This window comes from Oreochromis niloticus, linkage group LG16 (genome assembly GCF_001858045.2).
Source record: "Oreochromis niloticus isolate F11D_XX linkage group LG16, O_niloticus_UMD_NMBU, whole genome shotgun sequence".
In the NCBI taxonomy this organism is placed as follows: domain Eukaryota; kingdom Metazoa; phylum Chordata; class Actinopteri; order Cichliformes; family Cichlidae; genus Oreochromis; species Oreochromis niloticus.
In genome coordinates this window covers 13,429,068-13,447,069 of record NC_031987.2, presented here as the reverse complement: position 1 = coordinate 13,447,069, position 18,002 = coordinate 13,429,068, and the positions used below count along the sequence as shown (strand labels likewise).

General features: G+C 37.6%; 1 protein-coding gene across 1 annotated transcript in view; it reads left to right on the top strand.

Annotated features, from left to right (window-relative positions):
- Positions 1-2,461: 2,461 nt before the first annotated feature.
- Positions 2,462-18,002, top strand: part of abca12 (ATP-binding cassette, sub-family A (ABC1), member 12) — a 57,223-nt gene continuing 41,682 nt past the window's right edge. Inside the window, 23 exon segments of the mRNA XM_003445347.5 lie at positions 2,462-2,731; positions 3,292-3,372; positions 3,499-3,592; positions 5,085-5,220; positions 5,975-6,093; positions 6,253-6,320; positions 6,757-6,927; positions 7,121-7,314; positions 7,606-7,724; positions 7,813-7,916; positions 8,889-9,035; positions 9,343-9,509; positions 9,710-9,843; positions 10,429-10,559; positions 10,766-10,930; positions 11,180-11,388; positions 11,637-11,770; positions 12,096-12,204; positions 12,634-15,228; positions 15,908-16,020; positions 16,309-16,376; positions 16,591-16,739; positions 17,840-17,970. Coding sequence (XP_003445395.1) covers positions 3,307-3,372; positions 3,499-3,592; positions 5,085-5,220; positions 5,975-6,093; positions 6,253-6,320; positions 6,757-6,927; positions 7,121-7,314; positions 7,606-7,724; positions 7,813-7,916; positions 8,889-9,035; positions 9,343-9,509; positions 9,710-9,843; positions 10,429-10,559; positions 10,766-10,930; positions 11,180-11,388; positions 11,637-11,770; positions 12,096-12,204; positions 12,634-15,228; positions 15,908-16,020; positions 16,309-16,376; positions 16,591-16,739; positions 17,840-17,970 — 5,323 coding nt within the window. The 5' untranslated portion in view covers positions 2,462-2,731; positions 3,292-3,306.

Genomic DNA, 18,002 nt, shown 5'->3' with positions numbered 1-18,002 from the left:
CCCCTCCTCGATTCAGAGATGGTCTTTCCCTTTTCACGTAAATTGCCTCCTTGACTCCGCGCTCAAACCAACGTTCCTCCCTGTCCAGGATGTGTACATCCTCATCATTGAAAAAGTGTCCACAGGACTACAGAGTCCTGGCCTGACGAGGTAGCTCTTCTGTGTTGTGTCATCCGCTTCGCCAGAGGTTGTTTGATTTACCCAATGAATAAGTCCTGGCAATCCTCCTGGCACTTAACAGTGTACACTATATGTTTGTAAGTTTATAAGACTGGGGAAACATGCAGTCAGCTGAGATTGAAGAAGTCACTTGGATGAGTGATGAAATGTTTCTCCCACTGAAAACGCTAAGTCCAGATGAACAGAATCAACTTTTGGAGAATGCACCATAATGCAGCAATGTCAATGTCAACATTTATTTTTCTCACAAGGTCTGTACAGGATGCTTGTACATTTGAAAGAAAGCTTCAGTCATATTATTCTTTTTGAAAATACAAGAACACAAGTGAAATATGAACGTGTAAGATAATTTTTATTTATGTGTAATTGAATTGGACGGATCTTATTCCCTCTCAACATTATGTGGAAACAGTATTGTGTGTAGAGATGGCACGATACCACTTTTTTATGTCCGATACCGATATCATAAATTTGGATATCTGCCGATACCGATATGAATCCGATATAGTGTGTTTTTTAATCAATAAAACTGTTTTTTAATATCTTGCTGCATTTTGTATAAGTTTATACTCAAGTTTAAATAAACAACAACACTAAAGCTATTCTGTTATACCTGTATGTAAAAAATACACTGCACCCAAAGTATTTCATAGTTCAGCAATACTGATCAATCTAATAAACCTACTCCATCCTTCCTATTCTGGTATTTTAAAGAGTACTTAGCAGAAATATTAAGCAACCTAACTAATAGGGTTGCAAACTCCCAACAAAAAAAAATAGGGAACCACCCCCCACCCTCCGCCTCATGATGCTTAATCGACGTAATCAACTTTAATTTGATGCAGTGTGAAAAAAAATGCACAGAAATAAATTATTTTTCAAGAATAATTAAATAGATTCAACATCTTTCTTCTACAGAATTGCAGACTGCACAGATGGTATCTTCCCAAAGGAAAAAGTATTAAAGCTTACTAAGGTATATTAGACTTAACAGTTACTATATACAGTAATGGACTTCTATACATTTTACATCAGATTAAAACTTTGGGTGTAAGATTCAGATAATTATTTATTAAAAGCTAGACATTTTAAATGAGAATAAGAAAGAAAAGTATGTCTTTGTGCCCCCTTTTCCCTGTTAATGCCCTATCGGCCCCCCTGGCTAAACTTTGCTAGATCCGCCCCTGCACAGTTACCAGCCGTCAGCTACGTAGAAAAGGATCCTGGTGTAGAAAGTAATATTAAATAAATTCTAACAACAGCTTATCAAGGTTAAACGTGCTGCTGTTGTTCAGCCGCTGGTTTCCTCTTTCTGGTGCAAAGTGGGTCAAAAACAAAGAAGAGAGATGGACTCGCCACAGAAAAGCCGATCAGCTGATCATTGATCAGTTTCACGATTGAAGTAGCAGCAGGAGAGGGAGAGAGAGAGGCAGTCGCTCCATATATCAGTTGTTAAGCTTTACGTGGGAACGCAAACATTCAGAGATGAACTTACACACTTGCTTTACTTCTCTCTGGGATAACTTCCTCGGAGATGAAATGCTGGTTTGGTAGCAAGGCTACAAATACACACAGCCGCTCAATCACGTGAGCACACTGCTCCTACGTGCTATGGGTATGAGCCGAGTTATGCCATGTCACAAGTTTTGTGAGGTGCTTTTTTGATATTTAATGGATCGGATTACATTTTTTATTTCTCTCCGATATCCGATCCAGTAATTTACGTCAGTATCTGACCGATAGGTAATATCGGATCGGTCCATCTCTAATTGTGTGTGAGTGCTAACTTTTCCCAATGGATCCCTCACACATATCATTGTGACTATTCTCTGTGGAGACTTATACAGTAGCTCCTTGACAACACTAGATAATTAGGTGTGTAATTTCATACCTTGTAGATTTAATAAGAGGTTTAACTTTCCCAGTTTCACTGGTTATAGAAACGAAAAGAAGGCATTTAAGATCAATGCAACCTTCAAATTGAGGTTTTCTATTTATCATTTAGGGCAAAATACAGAAACATAAAAAAAATAAATAATACCAGTTCTAATTCCGTCATATGCTTCTCTAAGCAGCTCTGGTTCTCTAAATCTATCAGCTGTGATTATCTGAGGTACCTAGAATCTTAAATATTGTTCTAAGATAGGCACATAAAGCGTCCTCGAGTAGCGCCCTTTCTTGTACCAGTGTATGCGGTTTCTTGTTCTAAGCGGTAATCCGGCCCATTTTTTGTTGTTGTGGGCAGACAGGTGCAACAGGAGAACACGCCCTTTTCCATTCCAGATTTACCTTTTCATACACGCACACACAAGACAAGCGACAGAGAGGTTGAGGTTGTCAGTATTGTTGTTGCTTTTACACTAACCGCGGTGGCATTCAGAGAGTATTTTTCTACTTTTGAGCGTGGTCTTCTTCTGTCTTACTCCGGTGAACAACTGATGGAAAGGGCATCCTGCTAGGAGCCACCTGGCGCCATGCCCTCCCTGGCAAATCTGCGAGCGACAGTCACATAACAAATCATTTGAGCGATTAAAAGGAAAGCGGCTGCGAGGTGAGTGTGCAGTGGACTATTTTTTAGTAGAAAGCGTATACTACATGAGGCAAAGCTACTGAGTGACAGCATTAATATATTTACATTGTTGTTATTTATTATGATTTTAAATCTATCTTTTATTTCCGCAAGTATGTGCTATTGACGTTAGCTACAGTTGATGAGACTTGCAAAAAAGCAGGAAAAATCTGTCATATGATTTACGTAACGTATACGTGAGCTATTTAATGAATACATCATCACCAAGTTATAGAGTAGCTTTCCCCCCCATCTCCCCCCAATTCCTCTAACTACTAGTGCTTTGTCTTAATCCCGTTTAGTTAAAATAGGAGAGTGTCTATGTCTAAAGAGCGTCTATGCCTACCTTTGAATTTGAATTTGAATTTGTTTACATATGTGGAAATACTAGTCATGAAATATACTCCATTACTCCATTTGTTTATGCTTTGTTTTTTCTCATTAATGGCCAGCTAAGGTATTTAAATGAACACTGAAATATATAATTTAATGGACTGAAAACTATCATTTTTAAAATTGTTTTCTGTCTTTCCTTATTTTAGCCTCTTCCACCAGTGATGGCCTTCTTTCAGCAACTAAAACTTCTTCTCTGGAAGAATGGACTGGCAGTAATTAGACGACCAGTGAGTGAGATTCAAAGAGTCAAAAATATCTAGTGAATTACCTAAGAATGAAAAAAGGGCATTGTGTAAATTAATTCTTCCTAAAATGAATGTTATTGCAAAGCTTTAAAATATGTTGTGTTTTAGGTATGGTCCCTAACTCTGATCACATGGCCTTTGGTCATCTTCATTATCCTTGCTGTGACCCGCTACCAGTTCCCTCCCATTGTGAGAGAAACATGTAAGTGTAAAAAAAACAAAAAACCAATTGCTGCTAATGCCACACACCAAATCAAGCCTTTATTATCTCATATTGGAGATACATAGCCTACCTATTCCACTGTAAGCGTACTTTACAACAATAAAGAAAGAATGAGTAAAAGCTTTGTTGGAAATATGACCTTATATTTAGCATTAATGCAAACCTAAAATATTTAAATAAACAAATTACATGAGGTTGATGGATTTTTTTTAGACTTTTGTTAGTTATAAAGAATACTTTTGAAACCTACCTTTCATATAGTTATGTAAGTAATGACACAATAGCAACTTGATTGGACCGCAGGCTTTTGTTTGTCATCTTAAAGGTCAGGAGGTAAATACTTGGAGACATTCCAGTTTTGCAACCAAAGTAAACAAATGGACAGCTAAATTCAAACATCAATGGGCCTTCAGATTTGAGCCTATCCCATCACTATTGACATGGTGTTTGTTCTGCTTTATCTTTTCATGCCTACTGACATCACACTCTGCATTAGATTTGGGTAAAAGTGTAAAAGGAGAGGCTTTTGAGATACCTTTGTTTTGCCACCTACAGCCTTGTTTAAATAACTGTTTAAAGAGGGAAGGGCAGACTATCCAGTTTGTAAGAAAATATATATTTAGCTTTTCCAGACTAAGCTTTTTGGTTAATAGAGAGCCAGGTTCTCAAACTGTTTTCGGCCTCTGAAAAACACATGTAATCACAGCAGCATTCAAGAAGTCGTGAATCTAAATTTCAATAAAATCCATAAAAACCGTAGTAATAACCGTCTTTCTCATGATAATGGCCACCATGTGAAACAAAGGTTTTAGATAACCAGTTGACCCTCCCACTTTTGTTGGTTCAGACTTGATTGGCAGATTAGATTTGAAAGATATGTGAATTCACTTGAACTTATTAACCCAGTGTTTCAACTTTTTAGCAAATCAGTTAAACCAATAGGATGTCTTTTTCCCCCTGAGATACCTTTTAGTGGGTTTTTTATTTTATACCTGGTTGAAATCCAACTTATGTATAAACATTTTTGGAGACAGCAAAGCAGTTCTCATTGTTGTTCTAGCTTTCAAAACTCACACGTCATGGCAATCAATCAAAAGTTACCCGATTAAACACAAGTCATTCTGAGTTAATCTTTGGATCTCTCTTTTTTGCCAGATACAATAGCTCAGATTGTTTTCTAACAAAGAAGGCAGAGGTTGCGCATCGGTCATGAAACACGTGTACAGTTATGCTGTAGATGCTTCTAACTATTCCAGGAGCTTCTCAGACAGAGTGTTTGTAAAACTGTTTCTCAGTATCAGATATCCTATTGTCATTCACATTATTACCTTGAATTTATGTCATTTTTAAGGCTTCTGAACTATCTGCATTTGCCAAATGCATGCAATTACGTATCTAGAAACAATTCTTAATAAATATGACATTTTCCAGTGTCATCACTACAGCAAAACCTTTATCATGTCTCCTCTAGGTTATGTGGGTCCCCGAAACCTCCCCAGCACAGGCTTATTTCCTTTCCTCCAGACCCTCATGTGCAACACAGATAGCAGTTGCCATAACACATCTCGCCTGGTAGAACCAGCATCATCAAAGTCGAGGAGAGCAAGGTACCTTCTTCGTCAGTATAGTCAGTGTATATACAGTCTATGTATATAATCTGCAATCTAAGTGCTAAAACATATTTACAAATTGCATATTTACTGCAACTATGATTTAAGTCAATAACCCTTCATATATTATTGTTTAAAACTACATTTTGAACTCTGCTGACTTTAAATCACAAGGTCCCTGTGTCTCAGAGGAGGGACACGCCTTAGGATCACAGCATCACGGGGCATGATTAGTCAGTGTGTGATCAAAAAAAAATTTGGCAACAACAGACTTTTCCCTGTAGAGGAAGGGAAGGATCTTAACCCTTACCTATCACATTACATGTGTTAACAAATGCCATTATCTGGAAGCTTCTTGGATTTAAATTCCCTGCTACTGGAATGTCAATGGCTGCTAGAAGAACCTGTTTGTCTACCTCTTATCTACCAGTACATTTTACTTACGTGTCATTTCAGGGAACAAAAGTATTGTTAGGTTAGGTTTCTTTTCAGGGAATCAAAGTGTCATCGAGTTAAGCTTCATTTCAATGAACCAAAGTATTGTAGAGTTAGGATCTATTTCAGTGAACTGCAGTATTATAAATATGATTACTGTAATGCATGGTCAAAATCAAGCGCCTTAAACACAGAAACAAAAGGTACTTTTAATTTGAGACAGAAAGATGAAACCTTGAAACCACTAAAAGGGACCTAAATGCATCTAATAGAATGTATTTACTACTTCACCTGCCCTGTTATACCTGTACCACAGGTCTGTGACAGAGAGTTCTCCACTGGAGAGTCTTGGTCAAGTGGGGGATTTTCTTAACCTTCTCCCCAACGACTTCACCAATGATCATGCAGAACTGGTTAAACTGCTGGACAATTTGGGTACGTTGCTCAACTAACATAATCACTTTGATGTTTTTGAATAAATATTATCACTGGCAGTTTGGGGTAGATGTAGGTATTTGGATTTTTTTTTTAATGGTTATCTAGTATTTATCAAAGTCCTGCAGTTTTTCACAATATCTTTTTTGCTTTTTAAAGGCACGTCTCACCATGGAAGTCCTAAAAATGCTCCTGTAACAACTTTCTTCAACAGTACTGAAGATCAGGTGGGTATTGTGGAGAAATAAAAGAAGATACAAGGGTTCTCAGTACTAGTACAGTTTGTATTAAGAGCTGATTGATAGCATCTTCAGTCAAGTTTGAAAATGATCCTGTAGGTCCTGTAGATCATAGTCAAACCTCAAGCTTGCATTGCAGCAATGGCTACAAAACATATACTGCATTTATTTACTAAGCACACTTATACTTATTTATGTTGTTACTAAACATATACCCAGTCCAAGATTTGAAAGATAACTAGATAGATAGATAAATTTATATGTCAAAAATATTCAGTTTCCCCTACAACCATGCTGCTGTTACTGACTAAATTTGGAGATATTGCATTTACAATTTCTAATAATGTTGTGTTAGCAGACCACTTGTATATTTGCTAGTAATAATAACAACAACATGCATTCACCTAAACTGCATTTCTTGCAGGAGAACCTGGATAACATGCTTGAGTCAGCCAACCTGTTAAAGAGGGGCATATGCACTGTGACTCTGCCCATGCTGAACGAAAGCTCGCTAGATGTTTTCACCAATGCTGTGTTCACTTTCTGCAAGACCAATAACACCGTGTTCGAAGTCTCACTCTATACAGTCAATCAGGTATATTTTTGTGTTTGCACTTGATCCTATACATTTTGTTAAATATAGGCCCATGTATGTTAGGTCGACTTTAGACAGCACACTGCGATGACACTAACCAAATGTATTCTTTTTTATTTGTTTTATGTTTAGTATTTTTTGTAATTGAACCTTGCTTTAGGAGGCTTAGATACTTTCTCTGTCTGGTTGTCAGATACTGGAAGAGTGGATGCTGACCCAACCAGAGGAAATGATGGAGGTAGCATGGGTGACAGTGACATTCCTCAATCAGCTGCAAAATGACAACTTGCTATGGGAACGTCTTCTAGCTCTTCCTCAGCTCTTTTCAGATGGTTCTGTTGACCAAATGCTGAGAACACTGGAAGACGTACTCAAGCACCTACAGGGGTAAAGTATTTTCAGTGATGAAACAGTTTTTAAAAAATAAATGAAGGTAGCTGAAGTAAGGGGTTAACATAGTATGTCAGATTTTTTTAAAGAATGGAATGGCAAAATCAAACCATATTTAGTAAAAATAACATATCATTCAAAGTACCTATTAGTGGTCAATAAAAGCTTGAAACCTGGTGAATTCAGCTTAGAAGTACTCTTGATATTGCCTTTCACTTTTTAAACTATATTTCCAGCCCACACTATATTTTGGACTTGAAGATTTAATGCTTCTGAAATTCTCTTTAGTGATGCATATACCATTGAGGAAGATTTCCCTAAGACCAGTGGCCCATTCTCCAAGTATGATTCATTTCTTGCTGAAGCCATCAGAGTGATCACCTATATCAATCATTGGCCTGGCAAAAGTAACTATGGACCATTAGCTTTACTGTAAATACTCTATGTATCACCCATGTCTGCTAATATCTGACAATGTGCTTGAATTCTTCATAGATGTCACCATTCCCCTTGGAAAACTGGTCACAAATGACTCACTAGGTACAACGGTGAAATACCTCGTAGAAAATGTTTTGGATTATGAGATACCACTGGATAAGGTATGCATTATCATACAACAGTTCAGTAAACAGTACTATGCAGTATATTAAAGAAATAGCAATGCCACAGAAGGCAGTTCCTTTCATGTGAAAAAAGGTAATAGCAAAAGAGTTTTACATTTGCCTTTCAATACATTGCACATTAAATATTTCTAGTTATAAGGTTAAAAGAAAGTCATCATCTCTTACTTCAGGGTCATTAAGGTGGTCTTAGGAATTTTCATTCTAATAAGGAAGTCTTTTATGCAACAACAACAGTTCCCCAAAGAGGGTTGTGATGGTTGTGTGCAATTCATTTACACATTTAAACAGACACATCCTGTTAAACTTTTACTTTATTGTCTTTACTGACTACTGTACTGACTTTACATATGAAGAGATTTTACATGAGAATGTCAGAGCAACTGTATAAATCCAAGTTCAGGAAAGTCATTTATTCAAACCACATATTTAAACCAACAACAAAATATTTTAACACAGTTAAGAAGCTTGCAGGGAGTAGTGGTCCAGTATTCACTCGCTTACAAACACATATAAAGTACAACTGTTTTTCTCTTAGTAATTTGAATTTCTGGCTTAGATGAAGATTACAGCAGAATTTATTCTTAGCTGAAAGTCTGGTTATTCCAAAGTGCTCACAGACATTACCTTGTAACTGAATTTCACAATGGGAATTAGGAAACAAGATTCAAATGAGGGAAAACAGAGAAATAACATTTGCATGTAGAGCAAATAAACATTTTGATAAGTAATATAATGACTGTTTTTGTTTTTGCTGATTGATAAAGTGATATTACTCTCTATCAGACCATACTATATACAGAAAATGCAACTATTAAGGATCCCAAGTTTAGCAAGTTAAAAGTATCTAAAGCATATTCCAGTTAAAGAGCCCACTTAAAGCTAACATATATATTTACTTTTTTGGTTAATACTATCATCTCTCCATGACCATTGCATTCTCTAATTTAGGCTTTCGGCCTGATGTTGGACAAAGATCTGGTGCGTTCTTATCTGTGTGATAACAGCAGCAACATCTTGTGGTCAGCAACAGCGTGCAGCTCAGGAATTGTGGACAAGGTTCTAAGCGTGATCAGCACAGAAAAAGTGGCAAAACAGGTAGGCTAATGTTATTAGCATTAACAGAGAGGATCACATATATAAGAAATAAAATTCTATTTTAATACCTTTTCCATTGTTTTGATTGTTTTATAAAATTGTTCCATATGCTCCTAACTTGCTTTCCCAATGCCACTTAAGATTAAGAGCATGCCAAATAATTATTTGATGACATTAGAAATGCTTTCGTGATAGCAAGAAGCAACCACATCTTCCAGTCCACACCTGCACAGAAACCTCAACGGTATTCAGTTGGCAATGGCTTTACAATATTGATGTTTTGATGAGATTCATGTTTCGTTCCCAGGTTTTCCTGGCCTGGATTAAGGAGGTCGCTAAACATGACGTGCTCTTTGTCAGAGGACTGGTCTACAATCTGACTGGAGATTTCTCTTCAGGAGAATCTGAAGCCTCCAACATCACAAGGACCAGGCGCAGCTCAGATGCAGAACCACAAAACGCAGAGGAAGAGCTGTGAGTACAGTGTTTTCTCCGATTTAAATACTGCTAAAACTAGTAGAAAATCCATTGAAGCTAAAATGACTGTTCTTCTTACCTTTGACCTGAAGCTGATAAAACTTTCGTATTACTTATTCGTTCTGCTAGTTCTCCTTTGATTCTTGTAATTTTGATGTCTTGTGCTTTAAGCTGAGTCTTATCATTTGCTTTGTTAGGTTTCTGAACATCGGTCAGACAGCATTGGAGCTTGTACAAAATGTGCCTGAGGTGAATACGGTTGTCCAGGGCATCCTCAGAACTGGTTATCAGTCCATGAAGCTAGCGTCAGAGACCATTGACATGCTAAAAGGTATGACAACAAAGCATCATGTCCATAGTGAGGTCTCACCTGTGAGAGCATTTACTTGAAAATTAACATTACGGTGAATGTTTCACTTTTATTTCCAGCACTATTAAAATGTCTTTCCAATCATTATTGGTGATTCTTATACGTCCAATAGGGAAACATAAACTAAAATAAAAATAAAGACATGGGCTGTAAGAATGTCAGGTTTAAAAAGAGAGCAGCATTTGAGAAATAGAGAAGCTTATGCACTCAGCGGACATTTTGTTTTATCATCAGTTGCGTTACATAATACATATCAAAGACATGAATGGAACAAGTTCACACCCTTTCTCATGGGACTGATGAAAGATGAAATGTTGAACCCAATTCGGATTAGTTAGCTTGTGGGAAAGTACACACACACACACACACACACACAAAACAACAAAACAAACAAAACTGAACAAAACAGCACTTGTACTGAAGAGATATGTGTGTCATTTGTAACTTACCAAAGTGTCTAAAGTAGGAAAAGTTACTGATTTTATGGCCTAATCCAAAAAACGATTTTCTCACTGAGTTGAGTTTGGTTTGTTTCTGTCTTTGCAGACATTCTAGAAAATGTCCTGGAAGATGCTAATAACCTCCAAATGACTTATCATACGTTGCTGACAAACCAGTCCGAGTCACACGCTTTGATGGACCGTGTCCTCAACAGTGTGATGGAAGTAGTTATGAAGGTATGTAGGATTTATGTTAACTGACCTTAACTTTTGGCCTGTGAACAGGTTCTGTGTCAAAATCTGGCATCTTACACATGTGATCTCCGCTGTTTGATGTCGACTCATCTGCCAGTTGAGCTTTTCATTGTCACTTCATACATCAAGTATCTCCTTCAAGGCTTCCGTAGCAGTAAATCAGATGATGTGTTGTTCTGTTTTACCAGGTGATGTCAACCGAGGATGTAAAATGTGAAGAAGTTCTGGCTTCCTTGGACTGGCTGTTATCCATCAATAGCATAAAAACTGAAGTATGGACAGCACTGATCTGCCCCAACAACGGGAGTCTGCAACAAGCTTTGCTGATGGACTGGGAGGACTTGATTGAAAAGGTAAAAATGTATTTTATGTGTGCAACTTGTGGTCTAAAAAAATGCTATATTATGTCATAATTGTTTTACTATATTATAATAAATAAACCTACTCAAGTGAAAAGCAACCGATTCTTAACAAGGAAGGCTTAATCCTGTAAATTAAAAAGTATAAATATGTTTTTTAAGGGATTTATTAATTTATTTTGCTTTAACTGTTTAAAGAAACAATTTCTTTGTGTCTTATATCGTTCATATTATAATCCCCAGGGACAAGATCTGTACTCCAGCCTAACAGGCAAAGCAGATTTCAACATAACACTTCCCATGATTCTGTCTGAGTGGCAAGAGCTGAACGAGGAGAGCTTTGAGTTTACTGAGCTTTTGACCAAAATGACAGAAAAGCTGGATGAAGAATACTGGATGAACTGGACACCGGACAACAACACCCAGTTTGCTTCTGGAGCTCTTCAAAAAAGGTCTTGACAAAGTGTTCATTTTCTACTTGGATAACAACATAGCATAACAAACATAGCACATAAGAAACAGGTCTAACATACGGGGTTTTTTTGGTAACTAGATTTAAGTATGATAAGACAGTGCAGATTTCCCACTTTACTAAATGTAATAGAAGAAAACAGATTTCAGATAATGTGCACAATGCTTTACAAGGTGTGTGTTATTACTTTACTGACTCAGACATGTTGTGATTTTTCTTTGCTTATAGTCTTGTGTGGTTTATGATCAGTCTTGGTGAAAGAATTGAGAATAGTGATCAGTGGCCACCGGTAAAGGACTACTTCCACATTGCTTACTGGATTTTGAACTACCACCCTGATGTCACCACTCAGCCAGCAAACTGTGAGTTCCTCTTCTCTTCTCTTCTCTTCTCTTCTCTTCTCTTCTCTTCTCTTCTCTTCTCTTCTCTTCTCTGAACTGAACTGAACTGAACTGAACTGAAAACTAACATATATACAAATATCATACAAATATATCTAAATATATTTAGACAATATGTGACTACTAAACTGCGTTCAACAAAAGAAAGGATTGAAGTTGTATTTTGTTATAATTCTACAAATCAAAGAAGCTCAGTTACAAAATATTTTAGTATACGTGTAAAAGCCTGTTAATCCGGTTTGTTCCAGTCAATGTAACTAATTCCTAGCATTTGTTGTTTTTGTAGGTTCTTTGAACAAGAACTTAGCCCTTCATTGCGACACTGGTTTCGACTGGCCACACTTTGTTCAAGCAATGACTCAGGCTCTGATGTCACCAAGTGATGCCCTTGTGAAGTAAGTGACAAAGATTTTTAGTTTTGATTGAAATATACATGGATTTTTTATGCTTTAGAATTGAAGCATGTCTTCTGTTTATTAAAAACATAATAATCAGTGTAGATAAGGAGATTTACGCTGTTCTGTTCTGTTTGTTAAATAAGTAGCTACAGTGAGCTGCCTATTTAACAAGCCAACAGGAATTGCTGTCGCACTGCCTTTTTGTAACTAGTAGCCTACAAAAATGTTTTCTTAATGTGTACTAGCATAACATGTTTGTCAACACTTTAGTTTGATTACCATGTTTTTTGTAGTGACAACAGCATTTCATATTGCAGTTAAATAGAAACGCTCACTTCTCTCTGTTATTTTTAATGTTACACATGCATTGCTTTCAGGACTTTATAAAGTTTGCATGTTCTGTTTTACTCTTCTATTTCTCTGTAGCTGTCTCAAAGGATCTGTGAATCTACTGCAACATGTGTATGGTGAAATCTATACAAATGAGACAGCTGTATATTTGAAACAGGAAATCAAAGGAGGTGATGCCCTCTCTGATTATCTGATTAACCTGATGCATAACCTGGATGAATTCCTCAGTACAATCTCCCAGCTTCCCAATCAAAACATCACTAACCCAGCTACCATGACTATAAACATTCATGCCCTGTTAGAGTCCACGGGTTTGTCATCACTTGTTCCTCTGCTCAGCCAAGAGTCTCCTCTTAATGCCTCCACAATCCTTGCTGTAGCCTCCAAACTTGGCAGGTTAAGCCAGCATATTTTTACCTTCAATGAAACAGACCCAACATTGCCTGAACTGGAAAAGCTGATAAGGGAGTTCCTCTCTTTGGAGGGTAACCTCACATTGTCTCTCCCAAACATCATGGGACACACTCTGCTTACCTATTCTGATTACTTCCATTCTGATGAAGCGGACAGTCTCATAAAAGCAATTGAGCCTTTCACCAACCAGACCTCAGTGGGTTTTGTAGAAGCCATCATCAGTGCTGTGGAGCTGTTCAAGACAGTGATGGACTCTCCAAATGGTGACCCAACTGAGATCATTCTTGGGTACATCCGTCAGATTCAAGAGTTTGTGGTTTCCCTCTATAGGCTGCGAAGAATTGAACATGTCGTGTTACCAAGTGGCCAGTACAGCACGGCTCAAGTCACTGACCTCCACTTGCTTTCCATGGACTTTCTCAACCTCCTCACACCTGAGACCCTGCAGAACCTCACTCAGGCTGGACCAGATGCTGCCCAGGACATCGTTATCCAGAAATTTGTAGCATTCCTGCCAAAGGAAATCCAAAGTGACGCTGCTCAGTTTCTTCAGGATTTCAAGGCTCTGCAGAGTAATATAACCAAATGTGCAGCAGGCGAGGACTGTCTGGCTGGATTTTCAGAAATCTCTAAATTTCTGGATCAGATATTAGACATGATGCTCACAGCCAACGGTACTGTCACCATCAAAGTAGCTCCATTTGGTTTGGGGGATAAAGAATATGAAAACACTGCTTGCTTGGTTTTCTCATTGCTCCTGTCACCAAATGATAATGCCTCTCTGGAAACATTCAAGCAGACCCTCCAATTCATCAAATTGGTCATGAATACACCAAATGTTACTGTGTCCGATGTCCAGAATGCCCTTACACAGACAAACCTAACCATTGAGGACCTAAATGCTATTGCCGAGCTAGCTGGAGCTTCCGACATAAATAAACTCATGTCAAATATAATCGGGATTGCAAATGTTGAGAGCTGTTTTGAACCCCAGAATGACATCATGCTAACAACCAAGTGTGTTACGGGACTCATAGATATGTTCAGCAGCTTTCTGACACAGGTACCTTCTCTCCATAACAACACAGACATTCTCTCCCTCATCCCTGTAATTGTCAATAAGACTATTAATGACTTCACCCAAGTTAACTTCAACTCCGGTCCTAACATGGTTCTTGTAGACAGCTTGGATCTCACCCTAACTAATATCAAGATGAGCCTAGACCAGAGCCACCTAAACACTCCCGAGATCATGAATGAAATACAAGTGGTAGAGGGTCTGATACAGTTGATTGCCGACATGCACCCAGTAAACACCTCCCAAATGACGGACCCTGTGCAAGTCCAGACAGTATATCTGAAGCTTGTAGAATGGTACTTGAAACGGCTGGAAAACATCACCAGCGATAGTGCAACCGCAGAGCTCCTTCATCCTTTCTTTTCCATCACACAAATGCAAGTGGCATTACAGCTGGCACAGACAAATTTCTCTTTGTTTGTTAGTGACAAGGTCCAGTTCCTAATAAACAGCCTCCAGGGCCCAATAGATGGCACCGTTGTGAGTGAAATTGGCCAGACAGCAACTGAGATTCTTCAGCATCTGTTGGACTTAATAGAGGTCAACCTTGAGTCATGGAGTAACACTGAAGGCTCTGAACAGCAGCTCAATGCAACCATTCTGCATTCCACTGAGCTCCAAATTAAGCAGTACCTTGGTCTCATTGAGAAGTGGATGACAGAGCCCAATGTCACATTGCTCCTTAGCAGTATGCTCCAATGGGAAAACTCCACAATTGCCACCCCTGTGACAGATCTCCAATACATCCTGCAGACAGTGGAAAATTTTCTCAGTGATGATCAGCTGGCCTACCTTTCCATAATGAACAATATCACAGAGTCTCTAAGCAAAGCTGTGATGGTGGCAGAGCAACAAGGCCTACAGGATGAAAGCTTCATAGCTGCCATTGTAGAAGTAGTGCAACATGCTATACAGATCCCAAACATTACTGTTATCCCACTGCCACAGCAGGATTTTCTGGACATTGTGCAAGAGTCAGTAAATCTCATTGTCCAACCAAACATGAGCTTTGCTTCAGCTAAAAACATCTCCATCGTCATCCTGGAGAAAGTTGAGAGAATCATCCAACAAACTGTACCAGAAATGGTTGCAGAATACATGCTTGGCTCACTCAAGTTCGTAAAAACATATTTTGAGACCATCTCTGAAGCAAGTGGACAAGACAACCTGAATCAGATGTGAGTTTCCCTACTTTACTGTACACAATTACCATAATTTTGTAACAGAAGGGGCTCAAATGAGTACTCTTTAACAAATATGAATCATTTCAAAATAGCTTTAAGAATAAGGATTGCTTTAAAATAATGCCTCACAAAAACTAATATATGATGTATTAAATTTAATAAAGCATTAGATGAATTAAAAGCATGCTTTTGATTTACTATAAAAATAAACAAGTACAGTAAGTATCACTTTGCTTTTCCAGCACCCAAAATTGCAAGTTGCTTCAAATTAAAGTTCTTAATATATTTTTTAGCTGCAACAGATATGTTTACTCTACAAAAGTAGTCTGTAGTAATACTCTGCTTTCAACCTATTGCAGTTCTCTGTGAAATTTAACAAATCTGATGTTTAATTTTTCTAAGGAAAATTTACAGGTCTAATTGTAGTTTAGATCTTGTCCAAAAGTTCTCTCGTATATTTTATTTTTATTTTTGTCAAATAAAAAGGTTATTTTAGGTATTGGGGATTTTACATGTACTTCTAGTCCTTATTAATGCTCAGAGATAAAAAATAAATAAATTAACAGAATGATTTCATGCATGCAGTTCTATTCTATGCAATCATTAGAGAACACAAAGAACTTTTGATAAGACTTGTTAAGATCTGAAATGTTGATTTGCTTTGTTTCCTAAGAATTTTCAATGAAATGAAGACGCTGCAGAGCCTCCTGTCACAGCAATCCCCAGTCCAGCCCTACATTTCTGCCCTCATTAACATCACTCAGGTTATCTTGGAGTCTGGCCAAGGCAAGTCAACTTCTCACTACCACTGTAGGTGGACTGCATGTTAAATCCTGATGAAATCTGATTGAGTGGAGGTCATATTGTGCACTTCATCATTCAGGCATTTATGCCAAAAAGCCTAAGAACAAAAGTAGATCAAAGTACCACAAATGCTTCTGATGTATGTTGTAAGAGTTGGTCGTTCTGCTTGCAGTTCCACATGGGTGGTTACTATAAGTATCTAACATATTAGTATGTTAGATACTGAAAATGAGGCCTGATGTGTGAGCACATTTTTTTTCATGATTTCAGGTAAAATGAACCTCTGGGCAGGCTTTGAAAATGCATCAGCAGACAATGCACAACAAATCGTTCAGCAGGTAAAATGTCTGCACTTTTATTTTTATTTTATTATATGTCTGGTAAAATTAGTTTAATGTACATTTATATATTGAAAACATAAGATCTAAAGGTGTTCAATTTAAAAATGACATTTAATTTATAATAATTTTATTAATAATAAAAACATCTCACGGGACTGCTAGGCCTCTAATTCCAAACTGCACGCTTATTGTCGACACTTTTTATTATTAGTTGGGCAAACTTGTGAGCATGTTTTGGCCACTGGTTGCGGATGGCACTGGCTCACATATGACTGCTCCAAATCTGGAGGCTTTTACTCAACTTGTTCCAGTCCTGGAGACCATATTAACTGGGAATGCAGACCAAGACACATGGAACAAGTAAGTGTAATTACCAGTGTAATGGCAACAAACCAAATGGCTTGTTGTTATACAGCAGTTTGATATTAAATTGCACACCTGATATGTGTAGGAAGTAATTTTGTTTTACAGTTGTAAAAAAAATAGTTTACATATACTCATCATAAGCATAAATTTCATGGCAGTTTGGGGATTTTAATGATTTCTTTGAACTGTTCTTTTTCCAGAGTGTAATGATTGTACTGTGTACATTCTTATCTTTTTGATAAGAATCTTTGATTACCTTTGAAAAACAGGAATTGGGTGCACAAGATTGAATAAATGTATATTTATTTCTATTGTCCATTTAACCCCAGTAATATTTTGTTAAATGTGCCTTGGGAAGTTGCACCTCAACCAAATTTTAGTAGCAATCAGCAAGCCTCTGGTCATAATTCTGGCTGGATATTTAACCACCCATCTTGGCAGAATTAGCAAAGTTCATTCAAATTGATCGCAGCAGCCTAATGTTAGCCTGCTTTATTCATTTCAAAAACATTGTTTTTGTTTGGCATCATTCTACTTTTGGACCATCCACTCAAAGATTTTGAAGGTAGTCTTCCTTCTTCATTATTCCATCTGTTTTGTTTAATGTATCAGTACTGCTGGCAGCAGAACAGCCCCACGATCCTATCACCACCATGCTTGAAAGCTGATAAAGATTTCTTAGGTTAGAAAACCTTTCTTTTACTACTCCAAACCCATTTAATGTTGGGGTGTCCAAATAGCTTGTGTGACCATAAAAATTTTCTTTAAAGGGCATTTGACTTTTTCATTTGGGCAGCAACAGATTTCAAGATGTCTCAGTCCATGGCGATATAAATCTGGCTTCACTGTGGACAGTGACTCTGGTGTTGCTGTGGTTTCAAGTTCATGGCCTTGAGTATTGGGGGTTTCCAGATTGATCTTTGAATCTGCAGTTGTTTATATATGTAACAGTTCAAAGAAATCATTAAAAGCCCCAAATTACTCTGATGCCCACGATAATTTGACAGCAATTGTAACTTGCTCCACAGTAAAGACTGCCGCTCTGTTCTGTGATTACCCTAAACCATACCTAAAATGTTACTAATTTGTTACAGGCTTGAACAGGTGCTGGGAACCCTGTTGTCCACCCTTGAAGGAACAGAGTTATTGGACAATTTAACATCTGTTATCCCACAGTTTGAAAAAATGGTTGGAACTTTAGTGGAGAACATCCAAGCAGGAAATGGTGAGAATGTTAAGGAAGAACATATAGAGTCA